The sequence below is a fragment of the Diuraphis noxia genome, unplaced genomic scaffold (genome assembly GCF_037042655.1).
Source record: "Diuraphis noxia isolate RWA-SAM2 unplaced genomic scaffold, SU_Dnox_SAM2 contig0003, whole genome shotgun sequence".
Lineage (NCBI taxonomy): Eukaryota > Metazoa > Arthropoda > Insecta > Hemiptera > Aphididae > Diuraphis > Diuraphis noxia.
The window spans coordinates 19,908,259-19,931,459 of record NW_028301713.1 but is presented as its reverse complement, the minus strand read 5'-3'; the positions used below and the strand labels follow the sequence as shown (position 1 = coordinate 19,931,459).

The 23,201-nt window shown below is 28.0% G+C and overlaps 1 protein-coding gene and 3 pseudogenes across 3 annotated transcripts; 1 reads left to right on the top strand and 3 right to left on the bottom strand.

Moving 5' to 3' along the window:
* Window positions 1–6,269: 6,269 nt before the first annotated feature.
* On the bottom strand, window positions 6,270–9,547 carry LOC107170680 (uncharacterized). Its single transcript, XM_015520855.2, has 2 exons — window positions 9,168–9,547; window positions 6,270–6,883 (listed from the first exon to the last, which is right to left on the bottom strand). The coding sequence occupies exons 1-2, from the start codon at window positions 9,424–9,426 to the stop codon at window positions 6,387–6,389; spliced, it is 756 nt and encodes a 251-aa protein (XP_015376341.1). The 5' UTR covers window positions 9,427–9,547; the 3' UTR covers window positions 6,270–6,386.
* A 3,701-nt stretch (window positions 9,548–13,248) lies between these two features.
* Window positions 13,249–16,171, bottom strand: LOC149056998 (uncharacterized; annotated as a pseudogene). Its single transcript, XR_016190861.1, has 5 exons — window positions 15,585–16,171; window positions 14,604–14,838; window positions 14,331–14,488; window positions 14,084–14,271; window positions 13,249–13,702 (listed from the first exon to the last, which is right to left on the bottom strand). The product of XR_016190861.1 is annotated as an uncharacterized LOC149056998 (transcript).
* Window positions 16,172–16,213: 42 nt separating this feature from the next.
* Window positions 16,214–16,859, bottom strand: LOC107170677 (cathepsin B-like; annotated as a pseudogene). The gene is made up of 3 exons (XR_016190902.1): window positions 16,842–16,859; window positions 16,475–16,698; window positions 16,214–16,391 (listed from the first exon to the last, which is right to left on the bottom strand). The product of XR_016190902.1 is annotated as a cathepsin B-like (transcript).
* Window positions 16,860–18,708: 1,849 nt separating this feature from the next.
* LOC107170681 (uncharacterized) lies at window positions 18,709–21,443 on the top strand (annotated as a pseudogene).
* The last annotated feature ends 1,758 nt before the right edge of the window (window positions 21,444–23,201 follow it).

The following is a 23,201-nucleotide window of genomic DNA, read 5'->3' as shown; positions in this document are numbered from 1 at the left end:
GTACAACTACTTTATGTGACTTGCACAGAGTTATGAGCATATTATAATGCCATGATAAATTAAGCACCAATTTAATTTTCATGAATGATACTAAATTAATATTAATTGTTATCAAATACCATTTAACTTGAAAGGACTATAGAGCGACAAGCTTATACACTTCGTATTTCAAAATATGTAAAACAATCATTATTTGCAAGAACCGTTTTACCCGGAAAACAACCGATAAAGCTACAGCCACAACTAAGTAACGAAATTTTCAGACAATAAAGATGAGAACATGTTTTACTGTGCAACGCTGTTTTTATATTTTTGACATTGCAAATACGTTAAACGTCTTAAGTCGTATTTGTTATGAGAAGTCAGTACATGGGAGGACTTGCGTCCTCTTTAATAAGTTAAACATTTAAAATGTATACAATTATTATTGTAGACTGTAGTAATCGAGACTGATCGTTAACGACGTTTGATTGGAGTGAAAGTTTGGATAAACATATACGAATAGGTACGATAAGTACATTTTTATTTTTATAGGTTATTGCGAATCCTATGGATTAGAATGGGTAAACTTTTTTTAAAGGTAAACTTATAACACAGAATAGATAAAATGTTGACACCCAGATGTATGTGATTGCCTATTCAGCCCCTTTTCTATATCGTCTAAATGACAAAAATGTACTCACAGTCATAACAAAAATATAATCATGCTCATAGTCACTAAAAATTGTTTGGCGCCATAACTCATAAAATACCAAAATATTATGACGATAGATACACAAATATTTAAATACTATAAATATTTGTGTATCATCATATAGGTACGTTTGTAGTATGCAATCTAGAAAAACCACTATCTTAAATATAACATAACAAAAGAAAATTTTGGAATTTCATTGAATAGATTACCCAAGTGGTAAGTATAGGTGAAAATTATTCTGTGGTAATGTTTTCAACACATTTTTCAGATTATTCAATTTGGAAATAGAATATTTATATATTATTAAAGTTATTTTATTAGAGAATTCTGTATTTTGTCTATCCTCATTAGACAATAATTATTAATAACATAATAAGATTCTAATCAATTTATCAATTATGGAGATTATTGTTTAAAGGTGCAATTCTTGTCTCTCGGTCATTAAAATATTAAATCTACTTATACCTACTTTTTCATGTAACCAGACTGGCAGACTGTGTTAGATAAACAGGACCAAAATTTCACCGTGGTTCAAATATTTCGAGTTCATTATTGAAAAAAATACTGAACATATGTAAATTGTAATAAACAAATATTCAATAATGTCCTACATGATATATTATCTTATATTTAATATCTATATTCTACATAATTATTTGTATTTTTATGATTAATGGCAACTACATTTGATGGGACAAAGTGTAAAATGTAATTACTACAATCACCCATAAAGTATATAAAATCTATTAAAATAGTAAAAAAAAGTATATTCTTAAGATTTACTAAAATGTCAATTTAACAATCCACTAACCCAATCAACATAGTTAAATACAGCGGAAAACTACCTCTTGAAGGAGCGTATTCGGCTTCACTATGGTGTCCTGTGCCTAAAGCAGAGTTTAAATTGAGAAACAATTATAATGAGAATGTAATAATTAATGATTAACTTGTATAATATGTTTGAAAATTGTGCATGTATATCACCTATATGTATTATATAAGAGCTAAACCTGACACAAATGGTTAAATGGATTCTATATAAACATTCAAAATGTTAAGAAATAACAGATTAAATTGAAAATTGAAATTATTTTGAATACATTTGTAGTGATTTAACAGTTTTAACAATATTTTAATAAATCACTTTTATTGTTTGGCTTATTTAACTTTTAATTTTTAGGTGCTGTAAATGGGGATAATCAATAGATACTATAGTAAATTACTATACCGGGTGATTCTTTTATCATTGAACACTTATTTAAAAAAGTATTGACTTTTTTCAAAATATTTTTTTACATAGTTTCAAGTTGTTAAATAACAAACGTTTTATTAAAAAATTATATTTTTTATCCTTTTCATTTTTTAAGTTTTTACTTTTTTGAATGACAACATAAAGTTTTAATTTCATGTTCCAAAGGAGAATATTTTTTTAAGTATTTTGATTCATAAAAATCGAATTAAGGATGAGTAGTTTATGAGTTATAAGTATTTAAAGTTTAGACAAGCGGAGTACTGGACAAACATTTTGCGGGGTAACCCCGTACTACTCCATTCTGGCAATCTAAACTTTAAATACTTATAACTCATAAACTACTCGTCCTAAATTCGATTTTTATGAATCAAAATACTTAGAAAAATATTCTGCTTTGAAATATGAAATTAAAACTCTATGTTGTCATTCAAAAAAGTAACAACTTAAAAAATGATAGGGATAAAAAATATTTTAAAATACATTTTTTTAATAAAAACGTTGGGTTTTAAACAACTTGAAACCATGTAAAAAAATATTTTCAAAAACATTAGTAATTTTTGAAATAATGAGTGTTCAATGATAAAAGAATCACCCGGTATATAATAATACCTACAGACATTAAAAAAAAAAAAAAATAGAAACAAATTATAAAACAAATTAAAATTAAACTGTATTTAAAACTACATTTAACGATAATTTGGTTATGAAAAACAAGTTAAAACCAACAAACATTAACAAATTATGGTTGTAGGTATATCAAAAATCATTTGCACCCACAATATATTGTATGGTTCCCTAAGCACTTTGTGCAAAAGCACAGAAGTTAAATCACTAAAAAATTAACAACATTCAATACCTATGTTTCTTGTGAGCTAAACTCATGTTTTAGACATGTTAAAAACTTAAAAATTAAGTTTAAAGGATAGTCCACCAAGTAAGAAGTTGATATACATTGTAATGGATGAAATATCATAAAAAAAATTAAATTCTTACAGGTAATTCTCAAAATGAAAAAGATAGATGGTAGATTTGTCAACATGAAAACTAATCTTTTTCCTGACCAAGCACTAGTTATTACGATAAAAGGTATAGTTAAACTTTGAAAGCAAATACTAGGATAATTATTTTCTGAAGAACCAGTTTCGTTATACTCATGTTATCAATTAAGTTATTTTATTTAAGACTGCATAAAAAATATGTTTTTAATATTAAAGTCAAAAGGAAATAACACCTGATGCTACAAAATCTAAATCAGTGATCCGAATGTGCATGTTCAATACTTAACAGGCAGCGTCCAAAAGTAGAAATTGTGAATCTGCATGTTGCACAGTTGGTAGCTTGAATAAATGCAGCAAACTAAAATAATCAAATTTATGAATTAAAATAAACTAGACTTAGGTCTGAAAGAAGTATATAAACTAGCTAAATTAATTGCAACTATTCCAAGTACAACAGCTACAGCAGAAAGAACGTTTTCTGCCCTCAAAAGGATAAAAATAAATTGTAGGTCTACTCAAGGTCAAGGTAGACTATCTTCTCTTGCAATATTATCGATTGAGAAAAAAATATTAGAAGACTTAAGAGTGAGCCCTGATTTTTAAAATAAAGTGACGGAAAAATGTTTTGAAAAAGAAAGAAGAATTGATTTCAGAGTAAGGTAGTCAAGTTTCAATTAAAATAATATTGAATAACATATTAAATTAAAGTATTATTTATAAATGAATACAAATTAAAGTATCATCCAATCATTCATTAATTATAAATTAAATAAAGCTATAATAGATTATGATACATGAACATGCCTATACATCAGTCAGCATTCAACACTGATTAACAGTAATAAATTATGCAAATAATGAATATTCTGAATAGTCTGTTTAATATTTACACTCACATTTACCTTCATGTTATTATACTTAATAGTTTAATTACTTTAGTTTTAATACTTATGGAGAAAGGAGAATCATAATTCCATGAATTTTGAGACCAGCGCACCAGCCCGACCAGCGTCGAAACCTCCAAACAGCGCTTGTTATCACTTTATCAGTATAACTATCACTGCAATCACGGACTAAGATATACTAGATAAGTATATTATCGTAGTCCGTGACTGCAATTCGCTTATCAAAGGAAATTTGATAAAAAAAATACCAAAATAATAATTTTTCAATAAAATTAACTGTAGAGTTTAATTAATGAAAAGTAAAAATAATATTTATTTTTGAATGATAAAAATTAAACGTTGTTTATTTCTTGAGTGTTCAACAATATATAATTAATAAAAATATTAATATACTAAATTTGATGAAAAAACTTGTAATTCGTTATCTAAAGATATGGCACAATGGCACACTCATCCAAAAAAATATTTTCCATTTGAAAATATATTTTGTATTATTTTATACACTGTGTCTAGTCTGGATCTCACGACCCGTACATCGTATTGCACATATCATATTATCACTCTTATCAGTTAGGTTAGATTTTGTCAAGTCCCGCGTAAATATTAAACTTTGCCTTTTGTTTGATGTTAACTGCTAAAGTGCTAAGCACGACGTCGTGCCTCACGGTCGTCAGAGTCTGTTAAGTTGTAAGTTAATGTTATATTTAAATTTAACCAAGCCAAAAGTACAAGCTGAAATTATAAAAACTATATTAATTAGGACGTAAGTATGTAATGCAGTAATGGAAATAATGGGAAGAAAAACAAGACTGTGTTACAAATGTTTATTGAATAATTGAAGCGTAGCCGCGTATAGGTATATAATATATATATATATATATATATTATAGTATATATATATATATTATAGTATCAGTGGCGTAGCCAGGGGGAGGGCTGAGGGCTTGATTCTCACATTACTTATTAGTTATTACATTTACATTTTACTCATTAATCATTATAACTACACAAATTTTATAATCATTTTTATTCAAAATTCTCAATTTCTTATTGCCATTAAATTGTATATTTTTATTATTGTAAAAGTTATAACCATATTTTAATATTTCATAATCGAAACTATATTCTATAACTTATCAATGTTAATATCTAAAATATTTTAAATACTTACGAGGTATTTCGTTGATCTTGACAAATCTTTTTTTTTTACTTATGAACACCTCCATGAATGCACATAAGCTTAACATAATAATATTTCAGATCTTCAGACATATTTGCCAATATAGGGTATTTATGTTTTTGAAATGAAATAGTCTTCAGTCTTTTATGCAATAGCAAACAAAGTTGGATTTTTTGAAAGTATTTATGGTATTTCAAATTGTACATCATAACTTTCAACTTTCAAATGTATCACTTATGCAAATCTTGACCAGCCATTGCTATTATAGTTTTTAATTTATTTTACAATTTCATCACTATATTATTAAGTTGTCACTGTTAAAACTGTCCGTATCCAGTCGGGTGGGGGGGGGGGGGGACTCCGGGCAAATTGAATAACATTAAGTATATGTTAAGTAACTGATTATCCGATGAAAAATCATGGTAACTAATGATAATAAACAAATAATAATAATTTTCTACATTGCTGATGGTTTGAAAAAAAAAATCAAGTTAAGAATTTGTTTTTAACCATGTTAATTTCAATTCAAATAATGCTAATAATATATACTACAATGATATCTTTTATTCTTACGCATATAAAATTGTTATACACATATTTTAATTACCCGTAGTTCAAGTTATTAAATAAAAAATTAATTTAGAAAAAAAATTAACGATTTATAAGTTTTAACATTTTTGGTGTAACCAAAACTAATAACTGTAGATACTTTGGATTTACACTAAATTGTCTAAATTCTAATATATAATCATGTTCCATACATTATCTTGATGAGAAGATTGTTTATGAAGAATTAAAGTTATTTTATTCATTTTATAATCATGTTTATTTTTAATTTTGTTTAAATAACTAAGTAGTAAAAGGGCTTGAATTTTAATAAATTCCTAATTTAAAATCAATAATTGAAATTAAAAAAATAGTTCATTCAGAGTTTTATTAATATGGATTCCAAGTTGAAGCCCAGACCATCTAAGCATTCTAAGCGCTCTGTCTTCGTTTCACCACACGTACCTATTTTGCCTACACTATACGCCGGGTAACACATTGCGCGGATTATTTAAAACAATATATTATTATTATTCATATTATCATATTTTATATTTATTATATACCTTATATTTATTAGATAGATGGATAGATTCATACTGATAGATTTATTATTATTTCAAATAGTAAACAAATAAATTACGCTCTAAAAATATCACACATATGAAAATCACTGTTTTTGGGAATATCATTTTATATACATTTTTAAATACCTTTATTTTTATATATTACATAGATTTATTCATGTATATATAATAATTTTTAAAGATCGTTATAAATCACCAACTCAAAACCCATCCGAACGGGTTTAATATGGGCAAAATATGATGTCGTACTTTGTTATCGCATTACCACGACACGTAAACGAGCTGGTCGAGGCGTCGAACGCGTGACCGTGGGCGTTCGGACATGCGTTCTTAAAGAATGCCGGACTATAGTTTTGGGGCCACGAGCTGATTTTACAAGTCGACTGGGTGTTGTAGGCACCAAGGCAGCAGTAAGCGTCTGTGTTGAAATGCGAACAGGCACTATGGCACGCCACCACCCCAGAGCCATCAGCCGCCCTGACGGCCAGCTCGGACGGGCACGCGCTGTTCAGGTCGGGCACACAGTCGGCCGGTTTGCAATCGTACTTGCCTTTTTTCGTGTAAGTGAAATACCTTGTTGGTACAATCCTGATCGGCAGGTTGTAGCCTTCCAATATCGACACGCGGTAGAAGTCCAATCCGTCGGACCTGGTGAACTTCATCTCAGCAACAGTTGCGGGCGGCACAACCCCGGCCCCGCTACAGTGGATCTTTTTCCCTGAATCATCAAATCGTATCGCAATGAAATAATCGATATAAATATCATACATAGAATAAGGATTTTTTTTTAGCAATATGATGGCATTTACACTGATGAAGCTATCTGCATCCTGTGAAATAAAAATCTTAGCGGCCGAAGCCTTCAGGTAAAAAGAAATGTAAAAATCAGTAACCTAACCAATCTCAGGCAATCTATAAAATAATAATAGGTAAATTATTGTTGTTTGTTATTTAATTTTACACAAAAGGTCAATGTTTGTACTATGTTTGTGTCTACCTAGCATATATAGAGTAATATAGACTCCAACATTAAAATACAAAACACTTGTTCTTCCCATAATATAAAACCTTTATACGAATAAAAAAGGAAACAAAAACACTAATACCTAAATGAGCATATGCGCCCGCAGAAATTTTTCTAGGGGGGGGGGGCAATGTTAGGATTTGAGGATAAATATTATAATTTTACTAGGTGTTTCAAAACAATAACCTTTTTTATTATACTCGTATACAATAAAAAAAAAAATTTTGAAAAAGCCAGGGCGGGCAAATGCCCCAGCTTTGTTGTGTTCAAAATTAAATATATTGTGTTGATTTTACAATTCAAATGGATTTTGTGGTCGAATTTTTTAGATACTAGTTTCAAAAAATCTTCTAAATTCCAAAAATATAATTTTGGTAACCACTACTCAAGTTAATCAGATCCAGTTGGGGGAAAGTATACCTGTATGACAGCACATAGCTGTATATATATTTTACATCAGAAATTTAAATATAAGATTTATTAAATATTTTATATTATTATTGGCAATGCAATACCGTTAGCGCCGTAGGAAATCGAAATAAACATAATATAGCTTGTATAATACGTGGAAAAGTAGTACGCGCGAAACAGGTATATCATCGTTAGCATCATATACTGAAGGAAAACAGGCATCGTTCGCGGCTATTAGTAATAACGATGGTTAGAACACAGATTTTTAATGCACTTTAAATATTACAATGCGACATATTATAGTATTATACAGTAAAATTCGTAAAACTACACATCAGAAATTTTTTTTAAAGATAATAATAAAATAAATGTATAAAATATGTTAAGTTATTTATTTGGTTGTCAGTTCATAATACGATTTAAAAATAATTCTAATAAATCTAACCTCTTAATGAAGATGTAAGGCAGATAGGTACTTGATTTAAAACAAATTATTATTATTATTGTTTTTGAAATAATTTAAACAAGATTATGTACAAGAAAGTTCATGTTTCCTGTTAAAAATGATAAAATGTTCAAATTAAATTAATGCAATAGGTTTAATTGGAGATCGCTTACACATACATACGCAAACAGTTGCCTTTTATTGATATGCATATGCATGGACAAAATTATATTAATTTCACCAATATTTTTGAACCTAACTATCTATTATCCGATTTTTCACGGGGATTAATAAACTTCAGATTGGCAACAAGAAATCTGCTTGCGACGGATGGTAGTAACTTTTTTTTTACATGATCCAATTGCGAGCAGAAATAAATGAGAACGCGGTTATGATTTGAATATAATTAATACCAAGTGCTTATCCGCCCTAAAATATCATTTAATTTTATTATAATGAGTAAGAACCTAACCCGATCAAGGATTGTAGGCCATAAGTGCAAAATATGACGTAAATGCAACCAAAAGCCCAAAAATAATAACTTTTTAACAAACTTCAAATAAATTTCACAAAAGTAAAGTGTATTTAATCAAAGTCATAAACAGTTATTAATATTAAGCTTTTAGTGATTGATGTAAAATGAGTTAGGTTAGGTTAAACAAAGTGGTAGATATTTATTGGTATAATATTATAAGCGTCTTAAAATTCAATTTGAAATTTAAAGCCCATGGTTTTTAAGTATAGTCCAGTATAGACATTTTTTTTTCTGTATACGAATTTCATGTTTATATATTGGAGTTTACTTGGGTTCACTTGAATTATGAAAATACCATATTATACTTAATTAAAATTAATAGTTTAATTAAATAGTTAATAATTTAAAAATGAAACTTATAGTGTAACGGGTATACAATATTTATATCAGGTAATACAGTTTATTTTTGCATTTTTATCCCATTACTAAGGCACTAAATCGTGAATAATGCGTTTTTGGTCCTCATCGAACAAAATAAATAATTTTATACTACATAATATAGGCACCGTTTTTCGAATAATTATATTGTAAAGGTAAAACATATCGCAACAAGTCTATTACAAATCGACCACATTATTTAGACTTACCGCAATCACCCGTTTCACATTTTCCTTGACTGTCGCAATTTGTCCTACCCCAAATCCTGCCCGTCCAATTTCTAGGCGTGTTAAACGTATGCGTCTTGAAACCGTCCAACGAAAATCCGCCGTTTAGGAGATGTTCGTGTTCCTGGTCGCCTTGTATGCCGGGCCATACAGTAAACGAGCAGTTGTTTTTTATTCTGATCAGGTGTGCTTTAGCGATTGCAGTCATTTGAATAAAAAATAGTATAAACTTGAAGTCCATCTCGAGTGTTGAGACCGCGCGTGGGATTGGGATAGGTTGATAGGTATACTGAATAGATGGTTAACTGGCGATAGAATTTGCGAGCTGTATTAGCAATGACGTCGAATCTCATATCATGAGCATAACTTGTTTTGTATACCAACGCTGACCGTTCGACAATAATAATAATAATTTATTATTCAATGGAACATCTCAAGGTTGTGGACAAATAGACCTCACTTTCCAACTAATTAGATTATCATCAATATTCTTGTTTTTGCACCATGGTCGCGCACACCTGTTAAAGTTTGCCACGCTTTTAGATAGATTATACTATTTGAAATCGCAGACATTGCCTAAACAGCTGTTTTAAAGCGAAACTATTTTATCATATTTTTTTTTTAATTTATTGTTATTAAGTTTTTTATCCCCTCCCCAAGAATACACGTGTTATAATATGTATTGCACGTATAACATAGTTTTGAAGTGTTTACAATAAGTGCGATGAATTTAAAAAAAGTCCTTATAATGTATTATAACAAATAATCGTATCAAACTTGTGCAAGGAGAAATTTATATTATCTAAATTACAAATTCTAAATATATCTCTGTAACATAATAATTACAATTATATATTAATATATTAATCTGCAACGCATACTAATGTTACAACATGTGTATTAGTATATATGTGTTTATTATAAAATAAAATAAAATACATGAATATAAATAATTTTTTTACTTTTGGTGACCCGTATATAGCCTTTTATACATTTTTAATTGGTTTGCCCCGATCTACACCTTCTTTTTTTGTTTCCAGCTTTGTAATTTGTGCAGGTTTATTTTAGATTCTTATAGCGGAGAGTTTAATGATTGAATAAAAAAATTTAAACGTCCATAAAACATGTCAAAATTAGAACGAAACTGTTAAAATAAATAAAAAATATTTAATTTATACATAAGAGATACCGTGATATATTTTATTTAAAATAAACTAAAACAACAAGATTAGTAAACAAAATGCAGGAACACGGGTGGTTGTCGAATTGTCGACACGATATTCGTTTGTGCCTCGTCGAATTTTGAAAAGACCGTTGTCACCCCAATCTTCGTTTCACGAGTTGACCATCAACCAATACGGCACTCCGGATTCCTCATCCCGACCGATCAACTTAACGGCATATCCTCCCAAGTATGTAACATTTTCCGTTTTCGCGTAAACCTAACCTTTGAAACGCATGAAATTTCAGTTAGAAATATAATATCATGATCATCATATAAAAAAAACATTAAATCGATGGTGCTTATCATTTACCTGACTTGTAACTGAGGAAATCGTCGTACACATCGAACGATGCTTCAATTGGTCCGTAAGTCATAACGTCCTTTTGGATGCTGCAGTATGTCAGGTAATAGTATAGTCACGTGCTATATATACACAGTGCCGTAGAAACGCGGTGCGGGCGGTCCATTGCACCGGAGCCCCACGTTGCAATTTCTAATATGAGACCCATTATACTTAAATAAAATGATATAAGAATTAAGAATCTATACTAAGAACATTTTTTTTTAATAAGATCAAAATATAATTATAACGCCATTTGTACTTTGTTATTTTAGCATAATTTAGCATCTCCCACAGGCTTCAAATTAGCACTCCCAGTTCCCATATAATAACATGTAACAATATAATTATTTTTAAATATTTTGAATACATAATATATGATGCACAGTATAGTTGGTTAATAGTTTAAATAAATAAAGGGCAGTCCCTCAAATTGTGTGTAGTACGACACACTTTGTGTAGTACGAAAAATGCAGTGTGTAGTACAAAATTTAAAAGTGTGTTATAATAATAACCTTTATAATAATAATAATATTCTATAAAATTTTAATATAACAATATTAATTCAGGATATAAGAAAGTTCTTCAACCACAAAGAATAAAAAAAAAAAAACTATAATTTACATACTTAATATATAGGTACTTAATTTAAATTTATTTTTATTTATTTACTGATATTATGTATTATTATATATTATGTATTATTGATATTATGCATTTTGTACACTTAAAATGGTTTATATACAAAATAAGAAATAACAAATTTTTTTTCAACAAAAATTCCATTTCACAAATATTTTTTTTTTAAAGAACCTTTAAATTTGTTTATTTGAGGTAGGTACTACTTTATTTAAATAAAATTATTTATTGTAAATACATATTATCATTAATTGATAGGTACTAGGTATGTATAGGTAATTTAGATTTGACTGATTTGGGACTATGTGTGTAGTACAAAAATTTGGATGTTTTAGGGACTAATAAAGGGTTGCGATTACATTCAAATTTATACAATTTCAACTTTATTATTAGTTATTCATTTGTCTATACAAAATATTGAAGACAAAATAATTAAAATTTTAATTAATTATATTTTTATTATAATTTAAAAGTAAAAATATGAATGAGTAAAAATTTAAAATTATTGCAATGCAGTTTATTGCAGTGGGGTTACGGACTGTGGGGACTAAGCCCCCACGGATCTGTGTACCATCGATTATATCAGCACTCCCTACATTCACACCCAATGTACGCCTATTTAAAGGGGCCACAGATTAAATTTGCACCGCGGCCCATCTAGTTCTAGCTACGGTACTGGCTATACAATCATAATTCAATCGATTAAACACGTCGTTCAATTTATTTTGTCAAATCAGTATCTGTGATCATTGTTGAAATCGAGTTTTTGATCTCCGTAGCACGTTTTCGAGCAATTTTGTGGTGTCGTTCCATCTATTTGTTGGCGCACGTGTTGTCGTTTTCGTCATATTATGGACACGGCAGCACTTTGTATGGTTGACATTTTGACAACCGTAAAATCGACGCGCGAACGGTTAAACCAAACATATAATATTAATATCATCGACATTATTTTACTACCTCTGCCGAGTTTTAGTTTCCTCCGGCCACTAAACCTTTTCCAGTTTTCCACGCTTTTATCGGATAACTATCGTATACTGTCCACTGTGCAATGGAATATTTTTGCGATGTTTTTACAATATTAATTCATAACTTGTAATGTTACACTTTAAGTTACATTTGTGTGATTGTAATGTGCATGGAACTGCTTATGTCCCGAGAAAGTAACTTCATTCGTAATATGAATACAATACTTTATCCCAATGTTCCATGCATATTACTGTATATCATTCTATACAAGTAATCTGGTAATATTCCAAGCACGTTACAAATAACATCCATCGATTGTTACCAAATAACATTCAATGATTGTTCCCAAAAAACATTCAATAAACGTTATCAAATAATTTTAAACCTTTTCAATATTGTATTCTAAATATATTTTAGAATATTAATATAAATGAAACATTACAATAATACCTACATAATTCATAGCTTATTCTTTTAAGGTATCATAATATTATTTTTATACTTTTATCAAATATGAAAAGGAATACACATTTTATTTAAAATTAAAAAACAAATTAATATAACCAAGTGTTTTATTTGACTTCAAAACAATTTTTTTTTATTAAATATACAATTCTATAATTTTATGTTATACATAAAAAAAATATGAATTAATTAACGTCTATGTGGCACAAAGGTAATTTAACTAAAATGTTAATTAACTTAAAATAATTTTTATAATATTATAGCAAACTTAATATTTTATAAAACATTTACATTTAAAATAATACAAATTAATAACATATTTATACATAGGTATTGCAATACATAATATATAAAATAATATAAAATATATTTAATCCAAATTGATTAGATATGTACCTACATTATATTCATTAAATATTTACATTCCTTAATTCTAATAAACACAAAACAATAATTAATAATTTCAATAAATATAATTAATTTATCATGAGGAGTTTATCAAATATTTTAAATCACATTAAAAATTTTGTTTTAATTATTGTGGTATATCTAAATTATGACAAAGAGTGATAACTACTGCTTTATCCCCTGATATTTGAATATAAAAACACTTACATTTAAAATCATTTAGTTGGATAAGATGAGGTGTACTTAAAAATTGAAGATTTATGATATATGAGCCAATATCTTTGGATGAAAAATTAAGTAGATTAAAAAAAGATGAAAAGCTGGTAAATATAAACAAGGGAAAATATTCATAAGATTTATTATATTTCATTAAACCTGGTTGAGTTTTGTCCAAACAATCCACTGAATTTAATTTGTATACCGAAGTGGTATTGGGCTAATTTGAGTTTGTTGAGGTAATGCACTGCTACTCTAAGTTTACAACAAAAATACTATTTTAAATAGATGACTAATGAAATTTATGGTAAAAATTAAATGAAACATGAATTATATTTTTATCATCACATACCTATAATAGCTTAAAATGCAATGTTAATTAAATAACATACCTACCTGAACCTAATACTTAAGTAATTTAGGGTTAAATCAGAATGAGTTAAACATTTAAAAAAAAATGAATAGGTAGGTACCTAGGTAACTAAAAATAATTGATTTAGAAATTCTAAGGAAATTCTATTACAAAAAATGTTAGTATTTATGAATGTTAAGAATTATTTTTTAAAAATTAAAATTTTTAATCTTTTATTAGCTGTTATTATTTAAGTAACTAAAAATGATGTTAAATTTATTTACCTCAGATATGTTAAAACTGCGAGATATTGCCATATTCAACGATACATTCTCTGAGCTCGTGGAAGGACTTAAATTGATATTATTTAATTCAGTAAACTGAGGCTCAGAAATGTTATTAACAACAGTTTGTTCTGGCATACCAATTTGTGGACCTTTATTTATTTTTTTCTGTTGAATAATGTTAATACCTATAATTAAAAATAAAATAAGTAAGGTATTAGGTAAAAAAAATTAATGAATTGTTTACCTTCATCACTGGAAGTATCAGAATCTCCACACATCATTGATGATGACTGACCATACAATCTTTTGTTTTTATTTTTTTATTTAAATGTTGCTGTTCAATTTCGGATGCTGATTCTTCAGTTAATGCACCATGCCTATACCACGCTTTACCAAAATCACCTACAAATTGTTTATGTAAATATAGTAAATTTAGGTAGGTATCTATGCTAGCCTTTTTTTTGTAGGTTTATTTTCATTAATACTTTAAAATTTTAGGTATATAATAGATACATACTATACTCTTTTCCATTTTCAAATAATTTTATTCTGTAAGTATTCCAATCATCTAATGGTTCCATAGCCTCTTTTAGTATATCACTTGTAACATGTAATGTAGCAGGTGGCCACATGCATTTTACTATTGCATTGCCATGTCCATCAACAGTTTTTAAAACCCAATTAGTTGGTATGACACTATACTCCTGACTGTCAGGAAATGTAGCTATCACCCAACGTTTTTTGGTTAGTGTCTATGAAAATGTATGGAAAATGAATAATTATTAATTAATTATAAATATTTATGTGTGTACCTATCTATAAACAGTATTGGGGAAGTTACTGTTTTTTAATAATTAAATTACATTACTAATTCCTCATCAAAATTGTAACTAAATTATTTTTAAGTTACATTTATTTTGAGTTTAAAAAGTAACTCAATTACAATAAAAGTTACTTTTTTTTTAAAAATATCACTGGAGCTTAATAACCATGTGTTCAATACAATACATAAACTAAAATATATTAAATAATGACAACCAACAATATGAAATTATTAACAAATACTTATTTTGCTACACATTTAGTTATTTCTTCACACTTTCAAATTTATTTTTTTTTAAAGTGCATATTCAAAATTACAATCACTAATTTTAGATCGCGTTTTAGTGCATAGGTTATACCTAGTATATTAAAGTCTTAAACCAAATAAAGTAATGAATAATTAAGTAATAATTACTTCAAAAAAGTAACTTAAATCACATATAAATTACTTACAATAAAATGCAATTAAATTACCAGAAAATTAATTAAAAAGTAATTTAGTTATAGTAACTTGTAACTTAAGTTAAGTTACTTCCCAACACTGTCTATAAACCTACCTATTTAATAAAGTTACAAGTTTACAACCATTTATACGAAAGAAAAAAAATTATATTACTTACTTTTTGATGACCACATTGAGACTAAAATGCAAAATAGGTGTATAATTATTAATTACCTTTCTATTAATTGCAGAAGTTGAGTATTCACAGCTATTTTGGTAATCCATTTCTTTCCGTATAGACGTGAAGTATAGGTAAAATGAAAATAACCAGAATGAAAGAGAAAAACAATAACTGAACAATTTCAAACAAGAGAAACTCGGAAAAAAACAAATGAAAACTTAAACGGTCACAATGTCACATGGGTTATGATTACGAATTTTATGTTTATAATAATATGTAGTGTAATATTACTTTCATAATATCCGCCGGACTGCCGCACACTAGTACACTACACAATGCGCTGTTTGCGCCGTCCGTTGCGCGTCATGTGGGTTCAGCTTTCCCGAAATCGGAAATAGAAATACAATGCTATATTGCTTATAACAATGAGATAAAACTATTTGGGTATATTTTTAAAATTATTAATAAAGTAATAATAATATTATAATTGCATGTTAACGCGTAAACAAGATTATTTCAATACAATAATAAATGAACATTTCACGAATGTTCATTTGTAGCATTACATGCGTATGACGCTTAAAATATTTAAATAATGTTACTTTATGATACATTAGATATTATTTTTATGGAATAATTTTACAATATTGCATTATTGATACTTCGTAATATTTTTATGTGATCGAAACTTAACATAGCGGCAACGATTTGTAACTTAGATTGCACAGTGACATCCAAAGCCGCACATATGACAGCAGAAAGTGATTTCTTCGGCGCAAAATATAATTATTGAAATCTCCGTCTGTTGCTACGCACAAACGGTCAGCAAAAGCCGAGATCGTGCCGCTCGTGGACACCGCCTAAATACATAAGTACAATAATTATTCGTTTAGAATTAATGTCCAATCCATTGACCCGCAGAACAATCCACGTCTGTACACACCCAACACGATCCACAGTTTCCTTGGTCGCGGACTCTTCCGATCGTGTCACATGTTTCCATTTTTTCCTAGCGTCAAAGAATCTCGGAATTTTGCCGTATGAGTATTTTTCATCGTTAAATTTGTACATTTTGATATTATTTTTGTTTGGAGTTTGTACTCCTTTTGACCACAAAAGTTTTATGTTATGTTCCTCTGATGTACTTGGGCTGAAGTTCACACTTGCCTTTTTTGTTAAATGTTATATGATTAGTAGGTAAAATTATCAAAAACAGTCTAATACAATGTAAGTTAAATATTTTCACTAAATGTATACATATTATGTTATACCTATGTATGTTTATTGTTCACTTATAATAAATACCATACTTTACTAGAAAGAGCCATAACCTAATCATTTATTTATAAATTTATTCCTTTTAGTCTAAAGTTTATCATCAATAATAAAGGTATTCATTTTCTGTAAAATTAATTAATTGAACACTCATAATTTGTTTAACTAATGTATATCATAACATTAATTTTTTAAATTTTAAATTATCTTCAAACGTGCTCAATGAATCTTGATATTTTTATCGTTGATGTATATTGTAATTACTGTCGAACACATTAGATATGTTTAATATTAGTCACTACTCATTGACATTTATTAAAAAATTTTATTTTATTTTAATTTTTTCTATAATATAAGTGTATTATATTTTAATAAGTATAAAGTTCAGTGTCTGCAGGTGCAAAAACATATCTTAAACATTTATAAAATAAAAAAGTAAAAAACGGAAATTTCAAATGTCTATAAATTGTCGAAATACTTTAAAAATATTATCAAATATAGGAATCGATAAAATAAACGTTTGGTGTAAATTTCAATTTTCTACAGTTATTCGTTTTTGAATAACAACAAAATAAGAATATCGGAACAAGAGAAATTGAGTAAATATCTAATTTTGTAATTCAAATGCTTATAAAAATTTAATTTGACTTTCCGGTAGAAATTTTTTATTCGATAAAAGTAGACAAACTAATGAAAAATCTTGTATAAAATTTTCAAATTTTAGATTTAAAAAGATAAATTTTCATGAATTTTTAACTTGCACATCATCGTGATTTTTACGTATTTTATCAAAATTCAAATTTTCAATGCTCATTAACAAAAAATGGTGACAATGTATTTTTAATATTTTTCAACTACCGCTGTGAGAATGTATTAGGAGCCTTGTATTAAATTTTGAAGCATTTTTACCTAACGAATAAAATGTCACTGTAATTTATAAAAAATAAACTAAAAAGATTGAAAGTTTCAAATGTCTATATAAATAATTTAGAAGAAAATTTTATCTGCAAGTATATAAAATGAGGCACCCGTAAATCATCAAAACCTCATCCCCTACCATATCTCATTTTTTTGTACCCGATTTGTATCCATTTGTACCCTCCTTAAAAAAAATTGTACCCCTCTCCTTTTAACGCAAAACCAAATCCCCTGTCCGGGTACTGATACGACGTCGTCCTGGCACCCGGAACCACCAGGAGTCAACCGATCGTTTTCGGACGTATCTCATTTTTTTGTACCTGATTTGTATCCATTTGTACCCTCCTTAAAAAAATTTGTACCTTTCTCCTTTTAACGCAAAACCAAATCCCCCGATAGGGTGCTGTAATAACGTCGTATACTTTGTTTTTCGGTTTACCTAAATGTAATAACTCATCGATGGTAGTAATCATGTTATATAACTGTTGTATACAAGTACCTACATTTTTATTTGACAAAATCACTCTGTTGTATTTTACTGAATACAATTTTCAATTCTCAAGTTTTCAAACAAAATCATGTTTTTGATATAGTTCTAACCGCTTATTGAACTCCATAGAGCTATACTTTAACTAAAACTACTGACCAAATATGAACATTAGTTCAAGTTATTTTATTATTTTTTATCTGTGATCAATTCCGGAAAAATAAAATAATATAGTTTTGATACCAACAAAATTAACAATAACGTCTTCAAACGTATAAAGAACAACTAATTTGAATAGACGTTTAATTTATGTACTTTTTTCAAAATACAATATTAGTTTTTTAATTTATGATTTTGGTTCGTTTTTTGGTAGATAGATTCCTTAGATTTTAGAATAAGAATTAGTAATAATCCTGTGATCAAATGAATTAGTTTACAATCGTTGATTTCTAAAAAATCCAAATTTGGGCAATATTTTGTTCTACCTATCTGCTAACATGACGTATTCACGTTAGATATTGTGTACATTATACAACTTACAGTTTTTTTAGACTATTTTATAACTAATATAACTGTAGTAATAATAAATTATTCTTCTCTTCTTCTTCTCCTGGCATTCCTACTCTCTAAGAGTTTTTGCCGCCAATAAACTATTTGGCGGCATTTTCAAATAAACCAATCGTAGAGCTTGATTTTAATATAGATGCCGAGCTCATGTACAGAATGCTTATTGCCCCCCGCAGAGATCTAACATTCTGGCAAATGAAATAACTTTTGTTCTAATCAATATTTTTTAAAAATTTCTTTTAAATATAATCCATAGACACCTGCGCTACATTTTTAGAATAAATTTTTATTTTTTAATACTGAAAATAAAAAACATAAAAATTGATAATTTTTTTTCTTCGAAATATTCAATATAGCAAATTTGTAAATTTGATTTTCAGAAAAATGTATATGGTAAAAACACTTATTTAAGTCAAAGGTTGATTTTTTACAATTTTTTTAAATATCAATATTTTCGTTAGGTAAATTATAGTACCTCCCTAATTCATAGTTTATACATCACATATTATTAAAATAAATACAATAAAAAAAATAATTAGATTTTAACATGCACTTATTTAAAAATGTTCTTATAAAATATTTATGAGTTGCGTATAAAATATATTATAATTTAAATATACCTAGGTAATATAATATAATATAATATATCCTAGACTGACATGTCTGTATAAATACCAGTTTAATAATAGAGCGTTTGGACTTAAAATTAAAATGTATAGTAGGTACTTTTGTTTACGTGTGACGATTACACATCACGAACATTTATTAATAGCATTATTTCATAATAATAGGTATACCAAATAGACAAAAAAATATTTATTTTTATGATTTTATTATTATAGGTACACCATACAGGGTGTCCCACAGAGATCTGACATTCTGACAAAAGAAATAACTTTTGTTCTAATCAATATTTTTTAAAAATTTCTTTTAAATATAATTCATAGACACTTGCGCTGCATTTTTAGAATACATTTTTTATTTCAGTATCACCATATGAGTTGTGGACAAAATCTAAAATGGTAACATACTAATTGCGAAACGTTGAGAAATTACTGTTCAATAAGAACAGAAGATAATAGACATAACCTAGGTATATACAAATGACGAATGACATTATTGGACTGATTATTTATCAGCATTAGGATTGTGCTGGTGGTTTTGAGATGACTGTCAAAAAATATGTTTTATCAGTTTAAAACCTATTAAACTTATCAATTATTATATATAAATAAATAAATAATTACAATAATCTATAGATATTTTATAAAAAAAAAGCATTTAACAATTTTTAAAATAACGATTGCTCTTTGACAAGACACAAATATTTTTAACCCCACCTACCAATTTTTGGTAGTTTGTCCTAAGTTCTGAAGAAGTGGTGAAGGGAAATATTTGTGTCCGCAACACGCGTGACTTTTATTTAAATATTTTCTTTTTTTTTTAATCGCCTTAGTTTATTGATTTTACTGGATTCTGGATGAGTAAGCGTGATATACTCCTATATTATTGTCGTATTTCGCCTGACTTAACATTTCTTTTTCGGCATCTATGTGACGTACCTATAATGTAAATTGTATATAGTATAGCATACATTTGAATGTTATATTTTCTAATGTCACCCATGTGTGTGATTTAATTTTCTATATTTAATCGCACTATGATTTCGTGATGCAGGAAACAAGATACAATTCAAAGGGACCATGGGTTCTCCACCCTTGTCCGTGGCTGAGTTGGAGTAGTCCAAAATCGATGAAGTGGACTTCTACCACGTGTCGTTGGCGGATGGCTTCAACCTGCCGATCAGAATCCGGCCTGACCCGTTTTCGCCGTCCATAATAAACGACACCAACTGCCGGCCAGCCGACTGTGTAGCCAACCTGAACACCAGATGTCCGGCCAAACTGGCGGTCAAGGGGACCGTTGGCTCGGGCGCGTTGGCGTGCAAGAGTGCCTGTTCGTTGTTCAACACCAATTCCGACTGCTGCCACGGTGTCTACACCACCCCGAACACCTGTAACAGAAGATCGTGGCCCAAGAACTATCCGGCATCATACTTTAAGTCAGCCTGTCCGTACGCCTACGGTTACCCGTTCGACGATACGTCCAGCACGCATGCGTGTCAAGGAAATGCGTTAACTAAGTATCACATCTTATTTTGCCCTTAAGCCTTAAGCCACTTGTTGTGTAGATATATATTAGGTATTGTGTTTATGTACATTCGAGGCAGGTTTTTTTTTATTAATATTTTAGCATTATAAACTAAATTATATGACATAAAAATAAAGTTACAGGTACACACATAAGTAATTTGTACAAAATAATTTTTTCAAAAAGAAACTTCTTTCCCTCTATATATAGGTAGGTACTTACTATATTTCTCGAAAATTATAATGATTAAATGATTCCTTTAGGAAATTTGAAACTCAATTATCATATTATTATTAATAATTTATTATTATTCAAGTACCTATACACCTAAATAAATCTTTCTAACCATATGACATCGGTCAACATTATAGTCTAGAGGACATCATGACTTATGATTTTTATACCGGCTTGACGTGTGGTCATCCTAACGCATAACGATAAACGAATCAAACTATTCATTCAGAACAATACGTTTTACTCAGTCACTTTGAATTTTAGATTAAAATCTAGTTGTCATTACTGTTTTTACTTTTTAATATCAAAATTATTAATTTTTCTATTATCAAATGTAAAAGTAAGAACAGTAGGTGTTTATAATATATAAATTTTAATAAAACTTAAAACTGTAAATTTTAATGATTTTTTTTGTGTAGCTTTTACTTACGACGTAAGTTTTATCAAATGTCACGAGTCCTATAATCAAGGAATAGGTACAATCAACATTTGTCCTCTATATACAACATCATATTGACTTATCGGTTCCTTTTTATCATCAAATTTTAGATTTCTTAAAATTATTTTTAACATACTTACCTATGCTAGAGAATATTTAAAATATTCTCATTTTGTACGTAATAAATACACCGTTGGTTGTTTCCGACGCTATATGAAACACTGGCTGTTATGTTTTTCGCAGCACTCGGCACATTCTCGTATATGATTTAATAAGATAAATCATTAAATTATTAAATTATTAATTCTTATTTAATTATTGAATTAATAATAATTTATTGTTAAATAATTACATTATTTTTAATTAAATGCAAATAAGAACAAAAATCTGTAGGTGGTAAATTTTGAATGGTATTAGATATAGGTAGTTGACAACACAGTAAACATAGATTTGTTTAAAATATACATATTTTACCTTTTAAGTACAAAATTGGACAAAATTAGATATTTAAGACTTTAAGAGCACGCTACACCCGCTTGTGTTATGTTCGTCTTACAAGTGTGTAACAAACAAATTTTACGCTCAGCAGATACGTTTAGCTTCGTTAGCTTAAAATTGATCTCTAATAAAATTTAAAGGTAATAAGATTATTATCCAGACAACCTCATAGGATTTTTATCATATTTTGATTTTGAAGCGAGTTATGAGTATTTTAAAATTGTAAATAGTTTTTACATCCTAAAATACACATAACCCGCTTTAAAATTAAAATATGATAAAAAGCTTATTAGGTTGTCTGGATAATTATCTTCAGTTTAAATCACCTATTAAAAATAAGACGAATACAACCCATGCGAGTGTAAAGTGTCCTCTTAAACGAAAAATAATGTGTTGAATTATTTTGATGTGATTTAAAAATATTATTCGTGGGAATTTGAAATTTTTCAAATAGCTATATTATAAACAAGAATATTTTGCATTAAAGTATGACAAACTTAAGATAGTAAAACGGAAATAAATTCAAACAAACCAGATAAGAAGATAAGTGTATGAAAAATATTGGTTTATGAATAACATGATAATTTATTCTAAAGATCTTCTCGTACAAATTTCAGAGAATTCTTATGACTTATACGTTATCGACTGTAAAATTTGGGAGTTAAAATTACCTTCATAAGTGGTAAACATAAGAGATTGAAGTATACTATATACTGCGCCATACGAGCAGCAACAGTTGAATTTATATTTAATTTTATAATCTAAATTAATTAAACAAATTATGTGTTCAATTAATTAATTATACTAAAAAATGAATACCTTTATTATTTATGGTAAACTTTAGATTAAAAGGAATAAACTTATAAATAAACGAATATAAGTAATGCTCTTTCTATAGTAAAGTATGGTATTTATTATACTTGAAACCTTTTAATTAAATATTTTCTTGATTTCGCAATAATTATACTTCAAACGAACCAGATAAGACGATAAGTGTAAGTAAAATAATGTTTGATGAATTATTATATATGGAAACTCTAGGGATCTTTTCATACAAATTTTAGAGAATCTTATGACTTATATACATTATCGATTATACAA

Bases quoted from the DNA above. Each gene is read 5' to 3' on its own strand.
- LOC107170680 (XM_015520855.2), bottom strand. From the start codon at position 9,426: ATGGACTTCAAGTTTATACTATTTTTTATTCAAATGACTGCAATCGCT. The intron at 6,884-9,167 runs GTAAGTCTAAAT...TTGATGATTCAG, and splicing joins ATGTGAAACGGGTGATTGCG to GGAAAAAGATCCACTGTAGC.